General features: G+C 42.9%; 1 protein-coding gene across 1 annotated transcript in view; it reads left to right on the top strand.

Annotated features, from left to right (window-relative positions):
• Positions 1 to 23,669, top strand: part of tmem255a (transmembrane protein 255A) — a 30,544-nt gene extending 6,875 nt beyond the window's left edge. Inside the window, exons 2-9 of the mRNA XM_039011643.1 lie at positions 9,056 to 9,198; positions 18,146 to 18,208; positions 19,659 to 19,748; positions 21,669 to 21,740; positions 21,912 to 22,000; positions 22,688 to 22,850; positions 23,080 to 23,229; positions 23,508 to 23,669. Of these exons, the coding sequence (XP_038867571.1) occupies positions 9,056 to 9,198; positions 18,146 to 18,208; positions 19,659 to 19,748; positions 21,669 to 21,740; positions 21,912 to 22,000; positions 22,688 to 22,850; positions 23,080 to 23,229; positions 23,508 to 23,669 (932 nt within the window). The remainder of the gene's footprint in view (positions 1 to 9,055; positions 9,199 to 18,145; positions 18,209 to 19,658; positions 19,749 to 21,668; positions 21,741 to 21,911; positions 22,001 to 22,687; positions 22,851 to 23,079; positions 23,230 to 23,507) is intronic.
• The last annotated feature ends 3,676 nt before the right edge of the window (positions 23,670 to 27,345 follow it).

The raw sequence follows: 27,345 nt of genomic DNA, 5'->3' as shown, positions 1-27,345 counted from the left end.
GAGGTGGAGCAAAAGGGTTAGCTAAGGAATATAGAGCAGGGCTGGAGGCTCCTCAGTGAAATAAGACAATAATCACTAACCAAAACAGCAATGGACAAGGCATATTGACGTTAGGGAGAGGCATGCGTAGCCGAGTGATCATGGGGTCTAGTGAGTAGCTAGGCGGGCTGGAGACACGGCAATTCAGACAGCTAGCAGGCCGGGGCTAGCAGGCTAGCATAAGGGCCTTAGGTCGATGTCGCGACGGAAGAGTCTGTTGCAGCCCCCTCGGGCAGATTACGTCGGCAGACCAGTTGTGATGGATCGGCAGGGCTCTGTGTAGTTAAAGGGTCCAGGCCAATTGGCAAAATAGGTATTGTAGCCCAAGAAATTGGCTGATGGACCTCTTCAGCTAACAGTCCGATATGCTCTAGACAGCTAGCAGGCCGCGGCTAGCAGGCTAGCAGATGGGCATTCCGGGGACGTCACGACGGAGGAACCTGTTGAAAACCCCCTCGGGCAGATTACGTCGGTAGTCCAGTCGTGATGGATCGGCGGGGCTCCGTATTGGCAGTAAAAGGGGTCCAGGCTAGCCGGGAGATGGGCCTAGCATAGGCTAGCTCCATGCTAATTGGTGCTTGCTTCAGGACAGAGACATTAGCCAGGAGTAGCCACTCGGATAGCAGCTAGCTAGCTGCGATGATCCAGGTGAAAAGGTTCAGGGCTTGTGGTAGGAATCCGGAGATGTGAAGAAAAGAAGTCTGATATGCTCTGGGTTGAATCGTGCTGTGCAGACTGGCAGGAGTTGTCCGGGCTGAAGGTTAGCTAATGACCGCTAGCAGTGGCTAGCTGACTACTAGCTAGTAGCTAGTTAGCTGGCTAGCTTCTTTTGGGGGTTCCGGTTCTAAAGTAAAGAAAATAGCAGATCCATACCACATTGGGTGTGGCTGGTTGCAGTAGAGTATGTTGGAGTTGAGGTTAAAAAAAATATATATATATATATATGAAATATATGCGAAGAAAAAAGATGTATACACGGGACACGACAAGACGAAGACAAAGACGCCTGACTGCTACGCCATCTTGGATTTTGTATAATGATAGACTGGCCAAGGTGAATCCAGGTGAAAGCTATGCTCCCTTATTGATGTCACCTGTTAAATCCACTTCAATCAGTATAGATGAAGGGGAGGAGACAGGTTAAATAAATATTTTTAAGACTTAAGAAATTGATTGTGTATGTGTGCCATTCAGAGGGTGAATGGGCAAGACAAAATATGTAAGTGCCTTTGAACAAGGTATGGTAGTAGGTGCCTGGCGCACCGGTTTGATTGTGCCAAGAACTGCAACGTGCTGGGGTTTTCATGCTCAACAGTTTCCTGTGTGTATCAACAATGGTCCACCACCGAAAGGACATCCAGCCAACTTTGTATTGGAGTCAACATGGGCCAGCATCCCTGTGGAACGCTTTCGACACCGTGTAGTCCATGCCCCGATGAATTGAGGCTGTTCTGAGGGCAAAAGGGGGTGCAAATCAATATTAGGAAGGTGTATAGCATGTTAGTAATGAGAAACAAATGATCAATGTCAAGATGATACTAGATTTGAGCTATACATGCATTGTGAATGGGATGAGGGGAACAACATGGTTAGTTTAATCATGGCTTTAGATTCCTTGGTTTATACACAGCTGGGTCCTTCCATGAAATGAGTGCCTTTGTTATTTTAAGTAGAACTTGTGCACAAATATTTAATTGCAAAAGCCTGTTATATTAAATGAAGTGCCCATTAATATAGACAACATTGAATTAATTTTCAATCAGATTTTTAAAATGAACAATTGTTCTTTTTTTTACCCACTTAAACCCAACATTTAATTCAAATGTTCACCATCGTTGTAAAGCCCTAGTTATTTTGATGCTTTGACATAGTCATTTCTGAAGATTATTATTTAATTCATGTAATTAATGATTCATTTTAAGGTATCAAAAAAGACACCTGTACCATGTCAGTTGAAATGTATTTAATTTTGAGTTTGCATCCCAATATTACTGTAACGATTCTCGTGGGCTGAAGGAAGAGTGGACCAAGGTGCAGCGTTTAAAGTGTTCATAATTTAATCCAAAAACCAAATCTAACAAAAACAACAAACAGGAGAACAAAAGCGAAACAGTTCTGTCTGGTGCAGACACAAAAACAGAAAACAACTACCCACAAAACACAGGTGGGAAAAGGATACCTAAGTATGGTTCTCAATCAGAGACAACGATAGACAGCTGCCTCTGATTGAGAACCACACCCGGCCAAACACATAGAAATAGACAACATAGAACAAAACATAGAATGCCCACCCCAACTCACGCCCTGACCAACCAAAATAGAGACATAAAAATGATCTCTAAGGTCAGGGCGTGACAATTACACTTTATATACATCACAGAAGACTGAAATATAACAAAATCGTTTGACATAGAAACACAGGATTTTCGTCGTTTAAAAAAAAAAAAATGTTAATTAGGAAATTCTGAAAACTATTAATAACATTCCATCCATGAGGCCACTAGAGGGTGAAAATCGCACTTAAAAACAATCACGTGGAAGTGTAAACATGTGAAATTGCAAGTTCACGTGAAATTCAATCACGTGAAAATCACATTTGCAGTTTCATATGTGAAAAACTTCCACGTGATTGTTTTTCACGTGACATTTTTTCACATATGAAACTGCAAATTAGATTTTTTACATCCGATTGTGAACTTGACATTCCACGTGTGAAAGTTAAAATCAAATTTGCAGTTTCACATGTAAGAACTCCTTATGTGAAAACCTCACTTTCACATGTGGAATTGCAAGTTCACATGTGGGGTTAAAATAATATTATTCTCATCACATGTGAAAAGTTGGTGTTAGCATCTGCAAAGTTTCCACCGGTGGAATTGGGGTGACCACATCTACAGTAGTTCTGCTATATGAAGGTCACTGCCTGTTAAAGGGGCGGTCCTTAGTTGTTACATCCATTTTTGTACTTGATTCTTAAAAAATGTCATGTATTTTGCCTCATGAGCGTAGTTCAACTGTTGTACCCCATCAGAACTCAAAATATAAGCTTGTTTTACTCCAATGTTGGTAAACAAAGTAAATGTAAACAACCTAGTTTAAATCTATAATTTTGATACCATAGATCAGGTGTTCCCAAACTGGGGTACGCGCAGTGTCGTCGGGGGTACGCCAAATAAAAATGTGATTCATCACATTTGGCGTACCCCCGGCGGTACTGCGCGTACCCCAGTTTGGGAACACCTGATCTATGGTATCAAAATTATAGATTATGTATAGATACAGATATACAGTGACAAGAAAAAGTATGTGAACCCTTTGGAATTACCTGCATTTCTGTATAAATTGGACATAAAATTTGATTTGATCTTCATCTAAGCCACAACAATAGACAAACACAGTCTGCTTAAACTAATAACACACAAACAATTATGTTTTCATGTCTTTATTTAACACACCATGTAAACATTCACAGTGTAGGGTGGAAAAAATATGTGAACCCTTGGATTTAATAACTGGTTGACCCTCCTTTGGCAGCAATAAACTCAACCAAATGTTTTCTGTAGTTGCGGATCAGACCTTCACAACGGTCAGGAGGAATTCTGGACCATACATCTTTACAAAACTGTTTCAGTTCAACAATATTCTTAGGATGTCTGGTGTGAACCACTCTCGAGGTCATGCCACAGCATTTCAATCGGGTTGAGGTCAGGACACTGACTGGGCCACTCCAGAAGGTGTATTTTCTTCTGTTGAAGCCATTCTGTTGTTGATTTAATCTGTGTTTTGGGTCGTTGTCCTGTTGCATCAACCAACTTCTGTTGAGCTTCAATTGACAGACAGACAGCCTTACATTCTCATGCAAAATGTCTTGATAAACCTGGGAATTCATTTTTCCGGCAATGATAGCAAGCTGTTCAGGCCCCGAGGCAGCAAAGCAGCCCCAAACCATGATGCTCCCTCCAACATACTTTACAGTTTGGATGAGGTTTTGATGTTGGTGTGCTGTGCCTTTTTTTTTCCACACATAGTGTTGTGTGTTCCTTCCAAATAACTCAAATTTAGTTTTATCTGTCCACAGAATATTTTGCCAGAAGCGCTGTGGAACATCCAGGTGCTCTTTTGCGAACTTCAGACGTGCAGCAATGTTTTTTTTGGACAGCAGTGGCTTCTTCAGTGTTGTCCTCCCATGAACACCATTCTTGTTTAGAGTTTTACGTATCGTAGACTCGTCAACAGAGATGTTAGCATGTTCCAGAGATTTCTGTAAGTCTTTAGCTGACACTCTAGGATTCTTCTTAACCTCATTGAGCATTCTGCACTGTGCTCTTGCGGTCATCTTTGCAGGACGCCCACTCCTAGGGAGAGTAGCAACAGTGCTGAACTTTCTCCATTTATAGACAGTTTGTCTTACTGTGGACTGATGAACATCAAGGCGTTTATAGATACTTTTTTAACCCTTTCCAGCTTTATGCAAGTCAACCATTCTTAATCTTAGTTCTTCTGAGATCTCTTTTTGTTCGAGGCATGGTTCACATCAGGCAATGCTTCTTGGGAATAGCAAACAACAATTGTGTGAGTTTTTTTCATAGGACAAGGCAGCTCGAACCAAAATCTCATTGATTGGACTCCAGGTTAGCTGACTCCTTACTCCAATTAGCTTTTGGAAAAGTCATTAGCCTAGGGGTTCACATACTTTTTCCAACCTACACTGAATGTTTAAATGATGTATTCAATATAGACAAGAAAAATACAATAATTTGTGTGTTATTAGTTTAAGCACACGGCGTTTGTCTATTATTGTGACATAGATGAAGATCTGACTAATTTAGGCAGAAATCCAGGTAATTCCAAAGGGTTCACATACTTTTTCTTGCCACTGTGTGTATACACTACTGTTCAAAAGTTTGCGGTCACCCTTTTCAAAACCCTTTTGCAATTATGTGAGCATAGCTGAAAACTGTTGTGTTGATTAAAGAAGCAATAAACTGGCCTTTTTTAGACTAGTTGAGTATCTGGAGCATCAGCATTTGTGGGTTCTATTCTTGTTCTGAGAAATGAAGGCTATTCCATGCGAGAGATTGCCAAGAAACTGAAGATCTCGTACAACGCTGTGTGCTACTCCCTTCACAGAACAGCGCAAACTGGCTCTAACCAGAATAGAAAGAGTGGGAGGCCCCGGTGCACAACTGAGCAAGAGGACAAGTACATTAGAGTGTCTAGATTGAGAAACAGACGCCTCACAAGTTCTCAAATGGCAGCTTCATTAAATAGTACCTGCAAAACACCGGTCTCAACGTCAACAGTGAAGAGGCGACTCTGGGACGCTGGCCTTCAGGCAGAGTTCCTCTGTCCAGTGTCTGAAGAGTTGCAACTGCTTCGCATACAAGCCAGTGAATTCTTTGCGTTACAGCTGGATGAGTCAACAGACGTGGCGGACCTGTCCGTTACGTTTATGGGGGGTCAATTAAGGAAGACATCCTCTTCTGTAAACCATGACAACAGAGTTCCCGGACATTTCTGGAGGGAATGCAATGGGATTGAGATCCGGGCTCTTCGCTGGCCATGGCAGAACACTGACATTTCTGTCTTGCAGGAAATCACGCACAGAACGAGCAGTATGGCTGGTGGCATTGTCATGGTGGAGGGTCATGTCAGGATGAGCCTGCAGGAAGGGTACCACATGAGGGAGGAGGATGTCTTCCCTGTAACCACAGTGCTGAGATTGCCTGCAATGACAACAATATCAGTCCGATGATGCTGTGACACAGCGCCCTAGACCATGACGAACATTCCACCTCCAAATCGATCCCGTTACAGAGTACAGGCCTCGGTGTAACGCTCATTCTTTCGACGATAAACATGAATCCGACCATCACCCATGGTGAGACAAAACCGTGACTCGTCAGTGAAGAGCACTTTTTGCCAGTCCTGTCTGGTCCAGCGACGGTGGGTTTGTGCCCATAGGCGACGTTGTTGCCGGTGATGTCTGGTGCGGACCTGCCTTACAACAGGCCTACAAGCCCTCAGTCCAGCCTCTCTCAGCCTATTACGGACAGTCTGGGCACTAATGGAGGGATTGTGCGTTCCTGGTGTAACTCGGGCAGTTGTTGTTGACATCCTGTACCTGTCCCGCAGGTGTGATGTTCGGATGTACCGATCCTGTGCAGGTGTTGTTACACGTGGTCTGCCACTGCGAGGACGATCAGCTGTCCGTCCTGTCTCCCGTAGCGCTGTCTTAGGCGTCTCACAGTACGGACATTGCAATTTATTGTCCTGGCCACATCTGCAGTCCTCATGCCTCCTTGCAGCATGCCTAAGGCATGCTCACGCAGATGAGCAGGGACCCTGTGCATCTTTATTTTTGTGTTTTTCAGAGTCAGTAGAAAGGCCTCTAGTGTCCCAAGTTTTCATAACTGTGACCTTAATTGCCTACCGTCTGTAAGCTATTAGTGTCTTAACGACTGTTTCACAGGTGCATGTTCATTAATGGTTTATAGTTCATTGAACAAGCATGGGAAACAGTGTTTAAACCCTTTACAATGAAGATCTGTGAAGATATTTGGATTTTTACAAATTATCTTTGAAAGACAGGGTCCTGAAAAAGGGACTTTTTTGTTTGTTTGTTTATATAGCGAAGCACCTGAGTGAGTTGGGGGCGCAATTACACAGGTACTCTCCTGAAAAGGATGACACAAAAAAATGGATTTGTTATCCCTTTCAAGCCCTGCCGCCAGTCCACTTTCCAATATCTGAACAAGAGAGCCTCATCGAAATTGCAAAAAGCGATTCTGTGAAAACTGAATTTAATCAGAAGCCACTGCCAGATTTCTGGATTGGGCTGCGCTCAGAGTATCCTGCCTTGGCAAATCGTGCTGTTAAGACACCGATGCCCTTTGCAGCCACATACCTATGTGAGAGTGGATTCTCGGCCCTCACTAGCATAAAAAATAAATACAGACACAGACTGTGTGTGGAAAATTATTTAAGACTGAGAGTCTCGCCAATACAACCCAACATTGCAGAGTTATGTGCATCCTTTCAAGCACACCCTTCTCATTGACCTGTGGTGAGTTATTCACAATTGTTGATGAACAAATAAGGTTTTATTTGTAAGATGGCTAAATAAAGAGCAAGATTATTGATTATTATTATATTATTATTTGTGCCCAGGTCCTATAAGCACTCTGTTACTTTCCACGAGCCGGGTTGTGACACAAACTCATACTCATTCTTATGTTTAATAAATGTATCGTATAGTGTGTGTGTGTGTGTGGCAGGCTTACAATGATGGCAAAAAAACTTCATTTGAGAGTGCGCTGACACTAGTGCTAGAAGGGGGTACGCAGCTGGAGGTTGAATGTTTGAAGGGGTACGGGACTATAAAAAGTTTGGGAACCACTGCCATAGATGATCAGTCCTTGCATTCATAGCGTATTCTATGGATTTGAGTGGTTGCATTTCTCCAGCCCCATCCCTCAGCTTGTTACTGAAACTGTGGCAGGGATAACACTTTTAGTAGTGTTATTATATTGTGCAATCCTCTAGTGAGAGAGTTAATGTTGTGTCATTAATAACAAGCAAAACTTCTGAAGTCGACTACAAAATTCCTGGTATTGCAAACAAACAAACTTTTATATTGAGAAACATAAATCCAAAAGTGTTGATACCCCAAAAAAATATTGCAAGGAAATAATTTCAAAATGCGAGAACAAATTAATTGTAAAATGGATGCAAAAACAATTGTTTTCAGTGATAAAAAAATATATAATTATAATGCGTTTATACTGAACAAAGACATAAATGCAACAATTTCAACGATTTTACTGAGTTACAGTTCATATATGGAAACAACCAATTGAAATGAATGCATTAGGCCCTAATCTATTTTAGTGGCCTTTTAAAAAAATTTTTTTATCCGTTTCTTGATATGCCACACCTGTCAGGTGGCTGGATTATCTTGGCGAAGGAGAAATATTCCCTAATAGGGATGTTAACAAATTTGTGCAACATTTTAGAGAGATAAGCTTTTTGTGGATATGGAAAAATTCTGGGATCTTTTATTTCAGCTCATGAAACATGGGACCAACACTTTACATGTTGCATTTATTTTCAGTATATAAAACACCTCCCTCTTTCCTGTAATTTCCCCTGTCTTTGGTTATGTTACCATGGCCTTTGCTTTTGCTGCCTTTTTTTCCAGTTGCAGGTTTTGGCATATTCATTCCAGCAACATAGCACCCTGCATCCCACTGCTGGTTTGCCTCTGAAGCTAAACAGTGTCGTTCCCTGGATGGGAGATCAGATGTAGAAGTGGTGAAAAATATGGGGAACATTTTTGGGGACATGAGGGGGAAAAAAACACATATAAAAATGTTTGTCTGACTCATGAAAATAAAACATATGTGTGTACCACGTGTTTTTTCACAGGTTTTGGTTTGATTTCTGGATGATTTAATATGAAGTTGTCAAGCCTGTTACTTTATTTGGCACTTAATTTAGTCATTGTTTTATTTAACGTTTACATTTTAGTCATTTAGCAGACACTTATCCAGAGCGACTTAAGAGTAGTGAGTGTATACATCTTGAACCTTTTTTTGTTCTTCCATACTGGTCCCCCATTGGAATCCAACCCACAACCCTGGCGTTGCAAGTGCCATGCTCTACCAACTGAGGCACACGGGACAAAAATATTTATAATTTTTTTTTAAGTAACACTACTCAAAAGGCACTTAATTGGTGGAACGACCCAGCTAACCAAAACACACTCCTGTTGATATTACCCTATCCATTGAAGAGGAGTGCGTAATGACTAACACAGGGATACTACAGTTAAAATATATTTTAGTACTTTGTTCATTGGTCTACTGTTCGTACAATCCAACCAAAATGTTCCATGGCAGGAGTTAAGTTTTCAGGAACACTTTCAGTAGCAAAAACTGATCTGATGATCTGTTGAATTACCTGTATATTGAATGGATATACAAGTATATTGTCTAACGCTGTGTATGTCTTCCAGGATCATTCAAACAGAGGAAACAGAAGTCCATCGTGGTCACTGTGATGTTGCTCATTGTGTCTGTGCTCATCCTTGTCTTCGGACTGGCAGCCACCACCAGGACACAGAACATCACCGTCGGTGGCTACTACCCAGGAGTCCTTGTAAGTAGCAGTCTAACATCTTACTGTCTTAGAGACATGTCATACCTTAACGAAAAGATGGTAACACGACGAATGCATTATGATGCAGTTATAATGGATCGCAAGACTTGTCATGAGTATATGACCCTCTTGTAATGTCTTATAATCACCTCGATCCTGACCAGATACCAGCCATTTTGAGTCTGTTGATGCGTAGAGAGACATAACTTATTATAAGTTTGATTATTATAAGACATTATCAGGATTCATACATGCTTATACATTCATACATGCTTATATATTATTATAATAACAAGTTATAAACAAGACATTTCTTCACATGAAAAATAAAGTTATTATTTAGTATTCTATTCTACTCTAAAGCTTGTTATACCTGCAGACTTTAGGTAAAGTGTTACCGAAAGGGTATTCCATACAATCAAGGGTAATATGCTCTGGCTGATGTAGGCTGTATTTGACCTCATTTTGAGTGCTAATTAATGATGGTTTCCCAGAGGGAGGATTTTCCCCCATATTCATTATTTAGCATTGTTGTCATTAGAGGCTAAAATATATGTGATCACCTATAAAGTGGCTTTAGAGACCCCATCTATATGACCCTCAGCCTTCTGCCTCAGGAGGGAGCAACTGGGTTGATCCTATAGACATGATATTCTATCAAGAAGAAGCTCCATAACGGGAAAAAATAAAGTTCCTCTATTATATTCAGTGTGCATGATGACTAGGTTGCCTCTAAGAATAAATCATATGTGGTTATTCATCTGAAGAAAGACCAGTGGATCACATTTCAGACACAAGAATAGGGCAGGTATTGAAGAACAATCTTAACGAGTATAGATCAAGAAAAAGGTTATTGTGAGACTTGTATGAATAGAGCTGAGACTGGTTGTACTTTCATTACATCATTCTTACTGGGAGATCAATGCCACGATCTGTCCCGTCCTGACCATAGAACGCTTTTATTTTCTATGGTAGAGTAGGTCAGGGCGTGACTAGGGGATTGTTCTAGTTTATAATTTCTATGTGGGGTCTAGGTTTATTTTCTATGTTGGTGATTTGTATGATTCCCAATTAGAGGCAGCTGGTTATCATTATCTCTAATTTGGGATCATACTTAAGTAGCATTTTTTCCACCTGTGGGTTATGGGATATTGTTTATGTTTAGTTGCCTGTTAGCACTGCATTGTCGTCACGGTTCGTTTATTCTTTATTTGTTTTGTCTTTGCTTAAGTTTCACTTTATTTATAATAAATGATGTGGAACTCTACATTCACTGCGCCTTGGTCCGACATTCATTATTACGAACAACGTGACATGATCATAGATATGGGCCCTGTGGGCCCTTCTTATGGCTGCAGGGGCAGTATTGAGTAGCTTGGATGAAAGGTGCACAGAGGTGCCCATAGTAAACTGCCTGCTCCTCAATCCCAGTTGCTAATATATGCATATTATTATTCGTATTGGATAGAAAACACTCTGAAGTTTCTAAAACTGTTTGAATGATGTCTGTGAGTATAACAGAACTCATATGGCAGGCAAACACCTGAGAAAAAATCCAAACAGGAAGTGGGAATTCTGAGGTTGGTCGATTTTCAACCAAGACCCTATTGAATGCACAGTGGGATATGGATGAGTTTGCACTTCCTACGGCTTCCACTAGATATCAACAGTCTGTAGAACCTTGTCTGATGCCTCTACTGTGAGGTGGGGCCGAAGGAGACAGGAATTAGTCAGGTCTATCATAACCTGACCATGCTCTGACCATGAGGGAGCTCTGTTCCATCGCACATCTGAAGTCAATGTAATTCTCCGGTTGGAACGTTACTGAAGATTTATGTTAAAAACATTCTAAAGATTGATTCAATACATCGTTTGACATGTTTCTACTGACTGTTTTTTGACATTTCGTCTGCTTTTAGTGAACGCGCTTCCTGACGTTGGATTTGTTTACCAAACACGCTAACAAAAATATCTATTTGGACATAAATGATGGACATTACCGAACAAAACGAACATTTCTTGTGGAAGTGGGAGTCCTGGGAGTGCATTCCGACGAAGATCAGCAAAGGTAAGTGAAGATTTATAATGCTTTTTATGAGTTTTGTTGACTGCACAATTTGGCGGGTAACTGTATGGCTTCCTTTTATGGCTGAACGCTGTTCTCAGATTATTGAATATTGTGCTTTTGCCGTAAAGCTTTTGAAATCTGACACAGCGGTTGCATTAAGAACAAGTGTATCTTTAATTCTATGTAAAACATGTATCTTTCATCAAAGTTTATGTTGAGTATTTATGTTATTTGACGTGGCTCTCTGCAATTTCTCCGGATATTTTGGAGGCATTTCTGAACATGGCGCCAATGTAAACTGAGGTTTTTGGATATAAATATGAACTTTATCGAACAAAACATATATGTATTGTGTAACATGAAGTCCTATGAGTGTCATCTGATGAAGATCATCAAAGTTTAGTGATTAATTTTATCTCTATTTCTGACTCCTGTCTTTGGCTGGGAAAATGACTGTGTTTGTCTGTGATTTTGCGGTGACCTAACAATCGTTTGTGGTGATTTCGCTGTAAAGCCTATTTGAAATCGGACACTTTGGTGGGATTAACAACAAGATTACCTTTAAAATGATATAAGATACATGTATGTTTGAGGAATTTTAATTATGAGATTTCTGTTGTTTGAATTTGGCGCCCTGCACTTTCACTGGCTGTTGTCATATCATCCCGTTAACGGGATTGCAGCCATAAGAAGTTTTAAATACTTCAGAAATGCATCAAAATCAAATTTTATTGGTCACATACACATGGTTAGCAGATGTTAATGCGAGTGTAGCGAAATGCTTGTGCTTCTAGTTCCCGACCATGCAGTAATATCTAACAATTTCACAAAAACTACCTTATACACACATGTGTAAAGGAATGAATAAGAATATTTACATATAAATATATGGATGAGCGATGGCTGAACGGCATAGGCAAGATGCAGTAGATGGTATAGAGTACAGTATATACATATGAGATGAGTAATGTAGGGTATGTAAACATTATATAAAGTGGCATTGTTTAAGTGACTAGTGATACATTTATTACATCCAATTATTAAAGTGGCTAGAGATTTGAGTCAGTATGTTGGCAGCAGCCACTCAATGTTAGTCATGGCTGTTTAACAGTCTGATGGCCTTGAGATAGAAGCTGTTTTTCAGTCTCTCGGTCCCAGCTTTGATGCATCTGTACTGACCTCGCCTTCTGGATGATAGCGGGGTGAACAGGCAGTGGCTCGGGTGGTTGTTGTCCTTGATGATCTTTTTGGCCTTCCTGTGACATCGGCTGGTGTAGGTGTCTTGGAGGGCATGTAGTTTGCCCCCGGTGATGCGTTGTGCAGACCTCACTACCCTCTGGAGAGCCTTGCGGTTGTGTGCGGAGCAGTTGCCTACCAGGCGGTGATACAGCCCGACAGGATGCTCTCGATTGTGCATCTGTAAAAGTTTGACTGTTTTTGGTGACAAGCCAAATTTCTTCAGCCTCCTGAGGTTGAAGAGGCGCTATTGCGCCTTTTTCACTACGCTGTCTGTGTGGGTGGACCATTTCAGTTTGTCCGTGATGTGTACGCCGAGGAACTTAAAACTTTCCACCTTCTCCACTACTGTCACGTCGATGTGGATAGGGGGGTGCTCCCTTTGCTGTTTCCCGAAGTCCTTTCTTTCCTTGAAGTAATCACAGATCTGAATTGGTTGGATTTAGGGTTACACATTTTGGGGAATATTCAGAGGTGGAAACTTTCTGTGGGAATATATGGGAATTAACAGAAATATATGCAAATTAATATGAATACATTTTAAAATTATTACGACTTCCTCCGAAGTCGGTGCCTTTCCTTGTTCGGGCGACGTTCGGCGGTCGACGTCACCGGTCTTCTAGCCATCGCCGATCCACCTTTCATTTTCCATTTGTCTTGTCTTCCACACACCTGGTTTCATTCCATCAATTACATGTTGTGTATTTAACCCTCTGTTCCCCCCATGTCCTTGTCCGGTATTGTTTATTGTAAGTGCTTGTGCACGTTAGTTCTGGTGTGCGTCGGTTTCTGTACCCATTTATTGATTGTTCTGTTTTCCGGTGGGTTTTTATTAATAAACTGCGCCGTTGGAAACACAGTTTTTGCTCTCCTGCGTCTGACTTCTCTGCCGCCAGTACGCGCCCCTTACAAAAATGTAAATGGTTTCATGGTTGCATTGGATATACTTACCATATCATATGGAGACAGAAACATAAACCTTTTACCTCATAAGTAGACATAATTACAAATTATTAAATCCTTCCAATAGATATATATAAAATAAAAATTATACGAATTGAACTTTATTTAAATGAGTTGACTCTGCACATGGGATGATTTCACTGAACAACAAAAGGGAATTTTGAATGATCCCCAGTGATCCATTGCATCTCCCAAAAATCTTTTCAACATACATCTGTAAAATTATAGTCTAGAAACTAAAGCTTTCGTTGTCTTCCTCTCAGGCTTCCATGTCTTCTCCCTGGACCTCCTCAATGTCCACCTCAGGAACATCAGACTCTGAGGCTTCATCTTCACTATCATTTTCCAACCTTGTTGAGGATGGCTCATTGTCAGGCTCAAAAAGCCTCAAATTTGCCCGGATGGCCCCAACTTTTCAACCCTTGTATTGGTCAGCCTGTTGCGTGCTTTGGTGTGTGTGTTCCCAAACAAGGACCAGTTGCGCTCTGAGGTGGCTCATGTTGGTTGGATTTGGAGGATGATGGCGGTAACAGGGGAAAGAGCCTCAGATCCACAAAGTCCCTTCCACCAGGTGGCTGATCAGATATGTTGGCATCTCCATCCCAAAGCCCTTGCTTGGAAGTGTAATTCGCCAGACTGCCAAGAACCTTGCCCTCATCCAGGCCAAGGTGGCGAGACACGGTAGTAATGACACCATAGGCCTTGTTGTTCTCTGCACCAGACAGGATGCTCCTGCCAGCATACTTGAGGTCCAGCATGTACGGTGCAGCGTGTATGGGCTTCAGGCAGAAGTCTTCACGCTTTTTGATGTATTTCAGAACTGCAGTTTCATCTGCTTGGTGCAACAGTGAAGTGGGCAGGGCAGTACGGATTTCTTCTCTTACATCTGAAAGCAGAGTCTGAACATCAGACAGGATGGTATTGTCTCCCTCAATCCATCAATGGCTACTGCTATAGGTTTCAAGGTGCTTACCACTTTCTCCCAGGATCCAGGAGGATCCTCTTGATGGGGCTGTCCATATCGGCAGACTGTGATATGGCCATTTCTTGGAGAGACTCCTTCCCCTCCAGGAGACTATCAAACATGATGATAGCACCATCCCAACGGATGTTGCTGGGCAGCTTCAATGTGGCACTCTTATTCTTCTCACTTTGCTTGGTGAGGTAGATTGCTGCTATAACATGATGACCCTTCACATACCTTGTAGAGTGTATCCATTGTTTTCAGTGCCATGATGTCCTTGAGGAGCAGATTCAATGCATTAGCAGCACAGCCAATGGGTGTGATGTGAGGTAGGACTCCTCCACTTTATACCAAGCAGCCTTCATGTTCACAGCATTGTCTGTCACCAGTGCAAATACCTTCTGTGGTCCAAGGTCATTGATGACTGCCTTCAGCTCATATGCAATGTATAGACCGGTGTGACTGTTGTCCCTTGTGTCTGTGCTCTTGTAGAATACTGGTTGAGGGGTGGAGATGTAGTTAATTATTCCTTGCCCACGAACATTTTACCACCCATCAGAGATGAATGCAATACAGTCTGCTTTCTCTATGATTTGCTTGACCTTCACTTGAACTCTGTTGAACTCTGCATCCAGCAAATGAGTAGATAAAGCATGTCTGGTTGGAGGGGTGTATGCTGGGAGAAGAACATTCAGAAATATCTTCCAATACACATTGCCTGTGAGCATCAGAGGTGAACCAGTTGCATACACAGCTCGAGCAAGACCTTCATCAGCATTTCTCTGACTACGTTCCTCCATTGAGTCAAAAAAGAATCCAGGAGGACTGTGAGCTGTTGCTATCAATAAGGTATCTGATTCATCATTTTCACCTCAAATATACGTAGAGGGACTTTTGTCAGAGGTTGCTTGTTGTGAGCACTGAGGGAACTTTATGCACTTGGCCAGATGATTCTGCATCTTTGTTGCATTCTTCACTTATGATTTGGCACAGCATTTGCAAATGTACACAGCTTTTCCTTCTACATTAGCTGCAGTGAAATGTCTCCACACATCAGATAGTGCCCATGGCATTTTCCTGTACAGATTAAGAAAAAATTAGTAAAAATAACCCAAGTACAATTCCATGTACAGATAAATAGTTAAGCAGTTAGATTAGACAAGTCCTTTGTAAGATAAATGTTTTAAAATGAAACATGGAAACGGGTGAATTAACACTCAGTTAGCAGATTTAAGCAAGCTAAAACCCACATGATAGCAAAAACTAACTAGCAAAAATTGTTAACAAGTTAGAAATGATTTAAACACACTTTGATGTAGGCTACTATTTACTAATTCACAAGAAATCATGTATGTCATATAAAATATATTCACCCCACCCAGTATTGAAATCAAAACTTACCAGAAAGCATGTAGTCCTTGGCACAGACAGTGTAGTAGTGTGGGCTCAATAGCATCTCATTAGTGTGCAAGATCTTGAGAATCAGCTGTACATGTGATGGAATAGTGCACTGTGCATGGAGAGGGTTGCAATTCCCTTGAATTGGGGACAGTTTAACCAAAATATGCCACAAGAGCTAGAATTGCCTTATGTGTATCCCACAACGACGGTTCACTGTTGTAAGCTAACTTCTTTGATGAATTTAAGCAAAATTCCCCAAATTCCCCGGGCTTAACTACCCATGGAAAATGTCCGGGAAAATTCCGGAATTTTAGCGGAAAGTTTCCGACCCTTTGCAACCCTAGTTGGATTGATGAGAGTAATAGAGTGGTGATCTTGGACACCAATGCTATCATTTATAGATCTATGCATATGTAAATTACGTCACAATGCTTGCTTAGCGAGTACCACTTCCTCCCGATTCGGCCCATACCTGGCGCAAACTGTGACCTCTGCCTTGCTAGCACATGTCACCGCCCTCCTGAAGCGTCTTACCAGTCCACGCCATGTGAAACGCTAGCTATTCGCTGGCGCAAGTGGGGACATTTTAGACCGAGGAGTAAGTTTCACATCCCCATGTGCTACATCCACCGCTCAAACATACTCAACAGCGACCCCAGTGTTGAGCTGAGTGCAACTGTAGATCTGGGTCACGGCACCACTGTAAAGGAAGCCATGCTGCTTGCTTAAGGCCTTTGCAGACTATACGCGGTATTCAGTCTTTTACGATTAACTACGTCACACTGTGCGACGTTACCAAATGAAAATCTTGATCTCAACCTGGTCAGATTGTAAGATTTGCTTCAAATGTGTTCTGTCGACACATTCTGCGATTTGCTTGTGAGGCTACGTCAGCCAACGTAGGCTACGTCAACTGCAGCAGTGTATTTGATCTGCACATGTGCCAGCAGCGCAAGTCTCACTCTATGCTTATGCGTGAGTGAAGTGAGTTCGGAAAAACTAAAAGAATGCATCTTAGAAATACTTTTCACATACAAACTTTATATGTTCGAACTCAGAATCAAATAGGCTTTCCCAAAATAACATAGTCGCTGTGGTAAAACTTTTATTTTGATTGGACATTTTGTGCATTTATCAGAATCCCATCAGGTAGCCTATTTCAGATGTCATGTAAACAGGATTATTAGGGAAATATTTTTTCTTGCACAGCATGTAGGCTAAAAGTTTAAATCGAACTATTATATTAATCTGACTATACTCAGTGTCGGCCTTGTTCCTATTTGTAACGCTCGTCGTTGGAATGAGAAGAGATGTCGGACCAATACGCAGCGTGGTAAGTGTCCATATTCGATTTATTAACTGAACACTAAGAAATACAAAATAACACCGTGAAATACAAAACGAAAACGAAACCCAGACACAGGAAACAACCACCCACAAAACCCAAAGGAAAACAGGCTACCTAAATATGGCTTCCAATCAGAGACAATGACTGACACCTGCCTCTGATTGGGAACCATACTAGGCCAAACACAGAAATAGACAACCTAGACATACAACATAGAATGCCCACCCACATCACACCCTGACCAAACAAAACATAGAAACATACAAAGCAAGCTATGGTCAGGGCGTGACACTATTGGTTAGTCACCGGGATCGTAACACCAGCCACACTACACGATAAAGGCAAAAAAGTCGGATGCTACTAGAACTTTTTCGGTATTTAATCAGACCTAGACCCTGTCACACTGAACAAGCCAAGACGTACAACGATTGTTTACGACCTAAGAATTTGCCCACAATGTGGTCTGAGAAGTCAAAATCATGGCATAAATTAGGCTAAAATCGTACAGTCTGCAAAGGCCTTTAGCGAGTACTACTTCCTCCCAATTCAGCCCATACCTGGCACGAACTTGGGACCACTGCCTTGCTAGTACACATGACTGCCCTCCTGAAGTGTCTTACCAGTCAATGCTGCGCGAATATCTAGCTATTCATTGGCGCAAGCGGGGACACTTCAGGCTGAGGAGTAAGTTTCACATCCACATTTCACATGTGCTACACTTAGGTCAAGGAAACATTTCTACAGAATTTGAACTTGGTCATTTTCTATCACAATAATTGGGATTGATCATTTCCGGGGAAAGGTCATTTGGGTGAACTAAATAGAAGGACCATTTCCTGATCCGGAATGAGTCAACAGAAGTGAAGTGTTGTGTTCTATTTGCTGTTGGTCTTTATTACCGTTCAAATGAATTTCCCATTTAGTCCGGTTCGACTGGTGACCTAACAACATTGTGCTCTTTTTTCAGCTGGGCTTAGGCTCCTTTCTCGGAATCATCGGAGCCCATTTGATAGAAAATAAGAGGCAGATGGTAAGAGTATTTATATTACACCTGCGCTTCCATATTAGTTTCTATGCCACACCTCTATAGCTCTCTGCAGACAAACACCGCCAATAACCCAATTCAATGCGTCAAGCTACAATCACTTGACATTGATAGACTACGCCCAAATTGTGGTCTTCGTGTGGCATGGGCACAGAAACACTGCTACCTTCTCTAGCAGAATGTCACAGTTGGCTCACAGGGATTTTTAGTATGGCTGTCAGAACATGTATCTTAGGGCTTCTCGCGAGATGCAGCCAGGAATAAACACGTGTAAGAGGAGGGGGACAGATGTCCACGCAGGAATGTATGGACGGAACTGCAGATGAGAGCCGTGGCGTGTTGCCAGGGGCGTAGCTACTCCCCCTAGCTCCCGAAATGAAGAATGAGTGTGTAGCGTGTCAGCCTTAACACACAAAAACTGGACCAGGAGCAAATAGCCAACAGTAAACAACACACATCCAACGCACCCTAGTGCATTCCTCTTACTTCATACAGTGGAGCTGTTGCAAAAAACCAACACCATACTAATGTTTTATTTTGCACCATCCACATCCACACCATGTATGCATGATTTTAGATGTCAACATTTAGAAATATTTTTGTTGATGTTGCCACGTATACATCAATATATTTAGTAAGCATAGATGGAATATATTGCCATGGAAGGAATATTGGCTCAGACACAAGTCCCTGCATTTGCTGGTAGCTGTTGAATGTGTTGTGTCACTGGCTACTGCTTCCCTCCTATCCTCTTTTTCCAGGGAGGGCTGCAGGGTGGCAGGTAGCCTAGTGGTTAAGAGCATTGGGCCAGTAACCCGAAAGGTCACTGGTTCAAATCCCTGAGCCTACTCGGGTCAAAATCTGTCTATGTGCTCTTGAGCTATGCAGTTAACCCTAACTACTCCTGTAAGTCGCTCTGGATAAGACCATCTGCTAAATGACTAAAATGTAGAAATTGGTGTGTAATTGAATACGTGCTGTCTTTCTCTGAGGAGTGGAAGGGACTGAAAAGAGCTGGGTACCTTGCCAGATGTGGTGCAGGCACCAAGGTGACAGCCAGAGCACTCTATCATTGTTGCCCTCTACCTCCCCTCGCCGGGAACATTCATACTCACGCAGGCTACATTCTCAGTGACCTGGCTTACATCATGTGTACTCATATACACACTCACCTCATGTAGTCATGCACACACTATCATAGGGCACCTGCAAAAGCGACAATGCCACATTAAATGAATCCTATTACAACTTCAATACATAATGTCGTAGGTAATACATCATATAAAATAAATGTACAGCATTAGATGCAGAACAACAAACACAATGATTTATTCATGGAATGAGAATATTTCCCCTGATTTGACTTCGCTATGGAAGATAATAAGTCTGAGTGGATAACACTTTGTTTCTCTTGTCACTCTTGTGTGTCTTCCAGCTGGTGGCGTCCATTATGTTCATCAGTTTCGGAGTGGTGGCTGCCTTCTGCTGTGCCATTGTGGATGGGGTGTTTGCAGCAAGACACATTGTGAGTACCGGTAACAAACAAGCCAAGTTCTAAGCAGCAAAAACATACAGAAGACAGATGCACAGATACCATGCAGTCATATGTAATGTCACAGTTTGTGTTATTACGCAGTAACCACACCAATAACTGATTGAATTAATATATAATCTGACCATTGCCACTTGATTACATCATTGTTTTGTACCTTTTCAATTTTCCATGAGAAATTATTATTTACATACAGGTTACTTACGTATAGATTATGATACAAGTTCCTTTGTATCTTGTGTTGTTGGAGTGTATTCTGCTGGTGTGGTTGATGCTGTTCAAATCAAAGTCTATTTGTCACGTGCGCCGAATACAACCGGTGTAGACCTTACAGTGACATGCTTACTTACAGGCTCTAACCAATAGTGCAAAAAAGGTGTTCAGTGAACAATAGGTAAGTAAAGAAATAAAACAACAGTAAAAAGACAGGCTATATACAGTAGCGAGGCTACATACAGACACCGGTTAGTCAGGCTGATTGAGGTAGTATGTACATGTAGATATGGTTAAAGTGACTATGCATATATGATGAACAGAGAGTAGCAGTAGCGTAAAAGAGGGGTTGGTAGGTGGCGGGAGACAATGCAGATTGCCCGGTTAGCCAATGTGCGGGAGCACTGGTTGGTCGGCCCAATTGAGGTAGTATTTACATGAATGTATAGTTAAAGTGACTATGCATATATGATAAACAGAGAGTAGCGGCAGCGTAAAAAGAGGGGTTGGGGGGGCACACAATGCAAATAGTCCGAGTAGCCATTTGATTACCTGTTCAGGAATCTTATTGCTTGGGGGTAAAAACTGTTGAGAAGCCTTTTTGTCCTAGACTTGGCACTCCGGTACCGCTTGCCATGCGGTAGTAGAGAGAACAGTCTATGACTGGGATGGCTGAGGTCTTTGACAATTTTTAGGGCCTTCCTCTGACACCGCCTGGTGTAGAGGTCCTGGATGGCAGGCAGCTTAGCCCCAGTGATGTACGCACTACCCTCTAGTGCCTTGCGGTCAGAGGCCGAGCAATTGCCGTATCAGGCAGTGATGCAACCAGTCAGGATGCTCTCGATGTTGCAGCTGTAGAACCTTTTGAGGATCTCAGGACCCATGCCAAATCTGGGTCCTAAGGGGGAATAGGCTTTGTCGTGTCCTCTTCACGACTGTCTTGGTGTGTTTGGACTATTCTAGTTTGTTGTTGATGTGGACACTGAGGAACTTGAAGCTCTCAACCTGCTCCACTACAGCCCCGTCGATGAGAATGGGGGCGTGCTCAGTCCTCCTTTTCCTGTAGTCCACAATCATCTCCTTAGTCTTGGTTACGTTGAGGGATAGGTTGTTATTCTGGCACCACCCGGCCAGGTCTCTGACCTCCTCCCTATAGGCTGTCTCGTCGTTGTCGGTGATCAGGCCTACCACTGTTGTGTCGTCTGCAAACTTAATGATGGTGTTGGAGTCGTGCCTGGCCATGCAGTTCTGGGTGAACAGGGAGTACAGGAGGGGACTGAGCACGCACCCCTGTGGAGCTCCAGTGTTGAATATCAGCGTGGCAGATGTGTTGCTACCTACCCTCACCACCTGGGGGCAGCCCGTCAGGAAGTCCAGGATCCAGTTGCAGAGGGAGGTGTTTAGTCCCAGGATCCTTAGCTTAGTGATGAGCTTTGAGGGTACTATGGTGTTGAACGCTGAGCTGTAGTCAATGAATAGCATTCTCACATAAGTGTTCCTTTTGTCCAGGTGGGAAAGGGCAGTGTGGAGTGCAATAGAGATTGCATCATATGTTGATCTGTTTGGGCGGTATGCAAATTGGAGTGGGTCTTGGTTCTACTGCTGTTGTTTCTTTACTGATGTGTAAAACCTAATCAGTAGGATAAAATGTGGATATGATGACTTTGTGTTGCGCCCCAGGACCTTAGACCCTACTACGCCGGTCGCTGTGATTTCCACGCGAATTCAAAACCCTCTGTTGATTATGAAGATGTGAGTGCACACTTAATTCCTGTTGAGCTCATATCACCATTTTGTTGAAAGGTTGCCTTAAAGTTGTTTAAATGTTGCCTTAGAGTTGAAAATCCATCAGTTTCACATAATATAGAGCATGACCCATATGCGTTACCATGTCATAACAGTGACTATCTGATATAAATCTAGGTTCACTGCCAGACAGCATCCCGGGCTACCTGTAACTTACGTGTGAAATCCAATACCTGTTACTGCTGTGACCTCTACAACTGTGGCAAGTGATTTTGCTAAGCCTCCTTCACAAATTCCTATCAGAGGATTATTTTTCTGCCTGAGAGGCAGCTAAACTCAGCTCTATTTTGTTTGATTATTTACTTGTTTGCCTCAAATGTATACACTTGTTGTTTTAGTGTCTTTTTAGTTGCTTTAAGGTCAGCACTGCTTATGTTTCAGGAACACCCTCTTTTGGGACATGCGAATAAAGATGTTTTGAAAAAGTTTAGGAAAACATCCATGATTTGGAAATAGGTCCCTTTCTTTTAGCCCCTTGTGAAACATTATTGTTGGTGTGGTTGATTTTAAGAGTAGCTGTGTATAAGTCTTCCTGCTTGGAATACACCATGGGAATGATTGGATGCCCTGCCCTCACTCCTACATGAAGACCAATCCTCATACCGGTTTCCCAACTCTCTCTCTCTAGTAGCTGTAGCTACAGTAGTTCCCCCTTTCCAACTTGATTTGAAACTGTCATCCGTTTTACAACCAAAGGTGCACTTCTGTTCATTTCTATGTTGTTGATTTATGCTTGCCTGTCATTTTCCTGTCAAAAGTACACAATGAATGTCGTAGGCATTACACATTTCTCTTTAGCCTTGCATCTCAATAAGGTGGTTCTTACTTCTGTATGTCTTTACTCTTTCCCCTTCCTGACCTCGTCCACCCACCTCTCCCACACACTGGCCCAGCCGTATGGAGCTTATGGGGGGCTACCATGAGTACACAGAGGTGGGGAGCTGCGAGGATGTGGTGCACCTCTACCACCTGCTGTGGTCCGTCATCATTCTCAACATTGTCGCTCTCTTCCTGGGCATCATTACCGCCGCCGTGCTGGGAGGTTTCAAGGACTTGGTGAGATGAGCAGCAGGGTTGTATTTATTAGGGCACATCCTAGCATAACGTTTTAAAGCGTTTTTCAACAGAAAAAAGGAAAGCAAGTGGTTATTATTAGACAAGTCCAGGTATTCCCCCCGGATGCAAATTCTCAGTATATGTGGCCCTTAGTGTTGCCCTTTGTGACGTGCACACACCATGAACCACAGGTATCAGTATTGCTCATTATATTTTGTGTTTTGGACAGACGCCCATGTTGACCCCTGACTCGTGTGAATCAGAGCCCCTTCCTGCAGCCTCTTTCCCCTTAGAGTTTCCAGTTCCCAGCACCCCCCCGTTCAACTCCTACTACAACACTGCCCCCTACCTGCCACCCTACACTGCCTACGACCTGCAGGTAATATACTACTAATACCCATCATACATTATCCCCCACATAGCCACAACTAACAGGAATAATGCATTAGGACTGAAGACTAACTTGAACAATGTGTGGGTAAGTCAAACTTTTGAGGAGATCACGCATTTATGTCAATGGTAAATATGCACAAATTCAAGTTACACTGGTGGATTTCAAGTTAAGATTCTGTCCTTACTGCCTGATCATAGGATGAGTACTGTACAAACTCAAGTCTGTTTTAACTCCGGCTCATCTTCTCCCTCCCTTCTCCTCAGGGCTCCAGCATGATGTTCCCTGACTCTTCTGGCCTGTCTGATGACTCCCAGTCAGGGGCTAGTCGCATAGGGGCTAGCCGCATGTGGCCCACCCTGGTCCCCCCAAGCTACTCTCCCCCTTACTCCCCCTCCGATGAGAAGCCCCCACCATACAGCCCCTAGGAGAGTGGCTGATTCTGGGAAAGAACAGGGGAGGGCAACAACATTAACAACAATGGGCATTGATGGGTGTTGGTGGGCCTTGAATATTAACCTGTTTGAAAGAGAGCTACTGCTACATCTGGTGCTCCATACCGTTCTAAAGCAGCCAAGCCTGCCTGGGCTTTGTTGTGTATACAGAGACAAGGAGTTACTGGAAGAAAAAAATAGCATGCGTCACTGATGTGACTAGAAGCCAGTGCCATTTGTCATAGGAGGGCTGCAAGGTTCATTCATCCCCCAATAAGTATAGCCTGTTAGGATTCATTTCAGCCCAACCTGGATGGAGCGGGGGATATAACAAGATGCTGCTTGCCCTACACACTTTTCTCAGCAGACTCTATCGATGCCAGTTCGCTCCCTACATCTTTCCCTTGGCCCTAACTATTCTATGTTTGCAGGGGTCTGGATAGGTATAAACAGTGTAGTGGGGGATGTAAACATCCTATCGTTTACACCTTAAAGTTCTGCAAACATCGAAGAGTTAGAGCCAAGGTGCAAATTGGGATCGGCTGTACGTGTATTGAAAACAAGCTTACCTCGCTCAAGATACCAGGACTGTCTACAGTCATGGCCAAATGTTTTGAGAATGACACAAATATTAATTTCCACAAAGTTTGCTGCTTCGGTGTCTTTAGATATTTTTGTCAGATGTTACTATGGAATACTGAAGTATAATTACAAGCATTTCATACGTGTCAAAGGCTTTTATTGGCAATTACATGAAGTTGATGCAAAGAGTCAATATTTGTAGTGTTGACCCTTTTTTGCAAGACCTCTGCAATCCGCCCTGGCATGCTGTCAATTAACTTCTGGGCCACATCCTGACTGATGGCAGCCCATTCTTGCATAATCAATGCTGGGAGTTTGTCAGAATTTGTGGGTTTTTGTTTGTCCATCCGCCTCTTGAGGATTGACCACAAGTTCTCAATGGGATTAAGGTCTGGGGAGTTTCCTGACCATGGACCCAAAATATTGATGTTTTGTTCCCCGAGCCACTTAGTTATCACTTTTGCCTTATGGCAAGGTGCTCCATCATGCTGGAAAAGGCATTGTTCGTCACCAAACTGTTCCTGGATGGTTGGGAGAAGTTGCTCTCGGAGGATGTGTTGGTACCATTATTTATTCATGGCTGTGTTCTTAGGCAAAATTGTGAGTGAGCCCACTCCCTTGGCTGAGAAGCAACCCCACACATGAATGGTCTCAAGATGCTTTACCGTTGGCATGACACAGGACTGATGGTAGCGCTCACCTTGTCTTCTCTGGACAAGCTTTTTTCCGGATGCCCCAAACAATCGGAAAGGGGATTCATCAGAGAAAATGACTTTACCCCAGTCCTCAGTAGTCCAATCCCTGTACCTTTTACAGAATATCAGTCTGTCCCTGATGTTTTTCCTGGAGAGAAGTGGCTTCTTTGCTGCCCTTCTTGACACCAGGCCATCCTCCAAAAGTCTTCGCCTCACTGTGCGTGCAGATGCACTCACACCTGCCTGCTGCCATTCCTGAGCAAGCTCTGTACTGGTGGTTCCCCGATCCCGCAGCTGAATCAACTTTAGGAGACGGTCCTGGCGCTTGCTGGACTTTCTTGGGCGCCCTGAAGCCTTCTTCACAACAATTGAACCGCTCTCCTTGAAGTTCTTGATGATCCAATAAATGGTTGATTTCGGTGCAATCTTACTGGCAGCAATATCCTTGCCTGTGAAGCCCTTTTTGTGCAAAGCAATGATGACGGCACGTGTTTCCTTGCAGGTAACCATGGTTGACAGAGGAAGAACAATGATTCCAAGCACCACCCTCCTTTTGAAGCTTCCAGTCTGTTATTCGAACTCAATCAGCATGACAGTGATCTCCAGCCTTGTCCTCGTCAACACTCACACCTGTGTTAACGAGAGAATCACTGACATGATGTCAGCTGGTCCTTTTGTGGCAGGGCTGAAATGCAGTGGAAATGTTTTTTGGGGATTCAGTTCATTTGCATGGCAAAGAGGGACTTTGCAATTAATTGCAATTCATCTGATCACTCTTCATAACATTCTGGAGTATATACAAATTGCCATCCTACAAACTGAGGCAGCAGACTTTGTGAAAATTAATATTTGTGTCATTCTCAAAACTTTTGGCCACGACTGTACAGATGTGCCTTATCCATATCTGTCGACTCTCAGAGCACCAGTTATCCTGACCAGATTAGAAGCTCGCCACCTTGGACAATGTGGTCTCCTCCCTCTGACTCGCACCTCAGTCAGTGTGTCTCTCTCTCGCTCTGCTTTAGTATACTATGAAGGCTTCCTGTCAAAAGTGGCACCGTGATTGCTCCTTATTTTTTGCATTGCCTTTAAGTGGCATGACACTGGTGTCGTGGTTTGGGAATGGTTTGTCTGATTGATACGCCTTGGTCACATTGAACCAGTATTAACACTGTTAGATTGCTTTCAAGCTCAACTTTTAGTGTATTTCCATTAGGACTAAAAGCGTATAGCCTGTAATTTACTGTACATCATTTGAAAATAGAATCTGTAACGTTGCTTGGACATATGTAAAGGTACACAACTGTATCTCGTAGTGTAATGTAAACTGAAGGTATTGAAGCATAGATCACAGTTCACCCTATTACGGTTTATCTCACGTTGTTGTTCGCAGATTGTGAGCAGGGTTATAGCAGAGCCAATAATGACAAAATAAGCCTTTGTTGTGGGGTGGATTGGGGGGCAATCTATGGATCCAGATACCTGCCAAAAGGTTGAACATGCGTATCATTAGGATCGTAAGAAAATCCATATGTAAATTGTTTGGATCGTAAGAAAAACCAAGCATGAAACTTAAACGTTAAAATAGATCTGTCCAATGTACAAACCCTATGTTGCGACTATGAATTAACATTTACACGTTAAATTCTTACTTTACATATCCCTTTACTCGGTTACAGATCTTTTTTAGTACTTTGTTCATTGTGGTTACAGCCCAACACCGTGCAGGACGTTTGGCATTTGCCAGAGAACACCAAGATTGGCAAATTCGCCACTGGCGCCCTGTGCTCTTCACAGATGAAAGCAGGTTCACACTGAGCACATGTGACAGACGTGACAGAGTCTGGAGACGCCGTGGAGAACGTTTAGCTGCCTGCAACATCCTCCAGCATGACCAGTTTGGCGGTGGGTCAGTCATGGTGTGGGGTGGCATCTCTTTGGGGGGCCGCACAGCCCTCCATGTGCTCGCCAGAGGTAGCCTGACTGCCATTAGGTACCGAGATGAGATCCTCAGACCCCTTGTGAGACCATATGCTGGTGCGGTAGGCCCTGGGTTCCTCCTAATGCAAGACAATGCTAGACCTCATGTGGCTGGAGTGTGTCAGCAGTTCCTGCAAGAGGAAGGCATTGATGCTATGGACTGGCCCGCCCGTTCCCCAGACCTGAATCCAATTGAGCACATCTGGGACATCATGTCTCGCTCCATCCACCAACGCCACGTTGCACCACAGACTGTCCAGGAGTTGGCGGATGCTTTAGTCCAGGTCTGGGAGGAGATCCCTCAGGACATTACATCAAAGTTGGATCAGCCTGTAGTGTGGTTTTCCACTTTAATTTTGAGTGTGACTCCAAATCCAGACCTCCATGGGTTGATAAATTTGATTTCCATTGAT

The sequence above is a fragment of the Salvelinus namaycush genome, chromosome 17 (assembly GCF_016432855.1).
Source record: "Salvelinus namaycush isolate Seneca chromosome 17, SaNama_1.0, whole genome shotgun sequence".
Lineage (NCBI taxonomy): Eukaryota > Metazoa > Chordata > Actinopteri > Salmoniformes > Salmonidae > Salvelinus > Salvelinus namaycush.
This window is presented reverse-complemented; position numbering and strand designations above follow the sequence as displayed.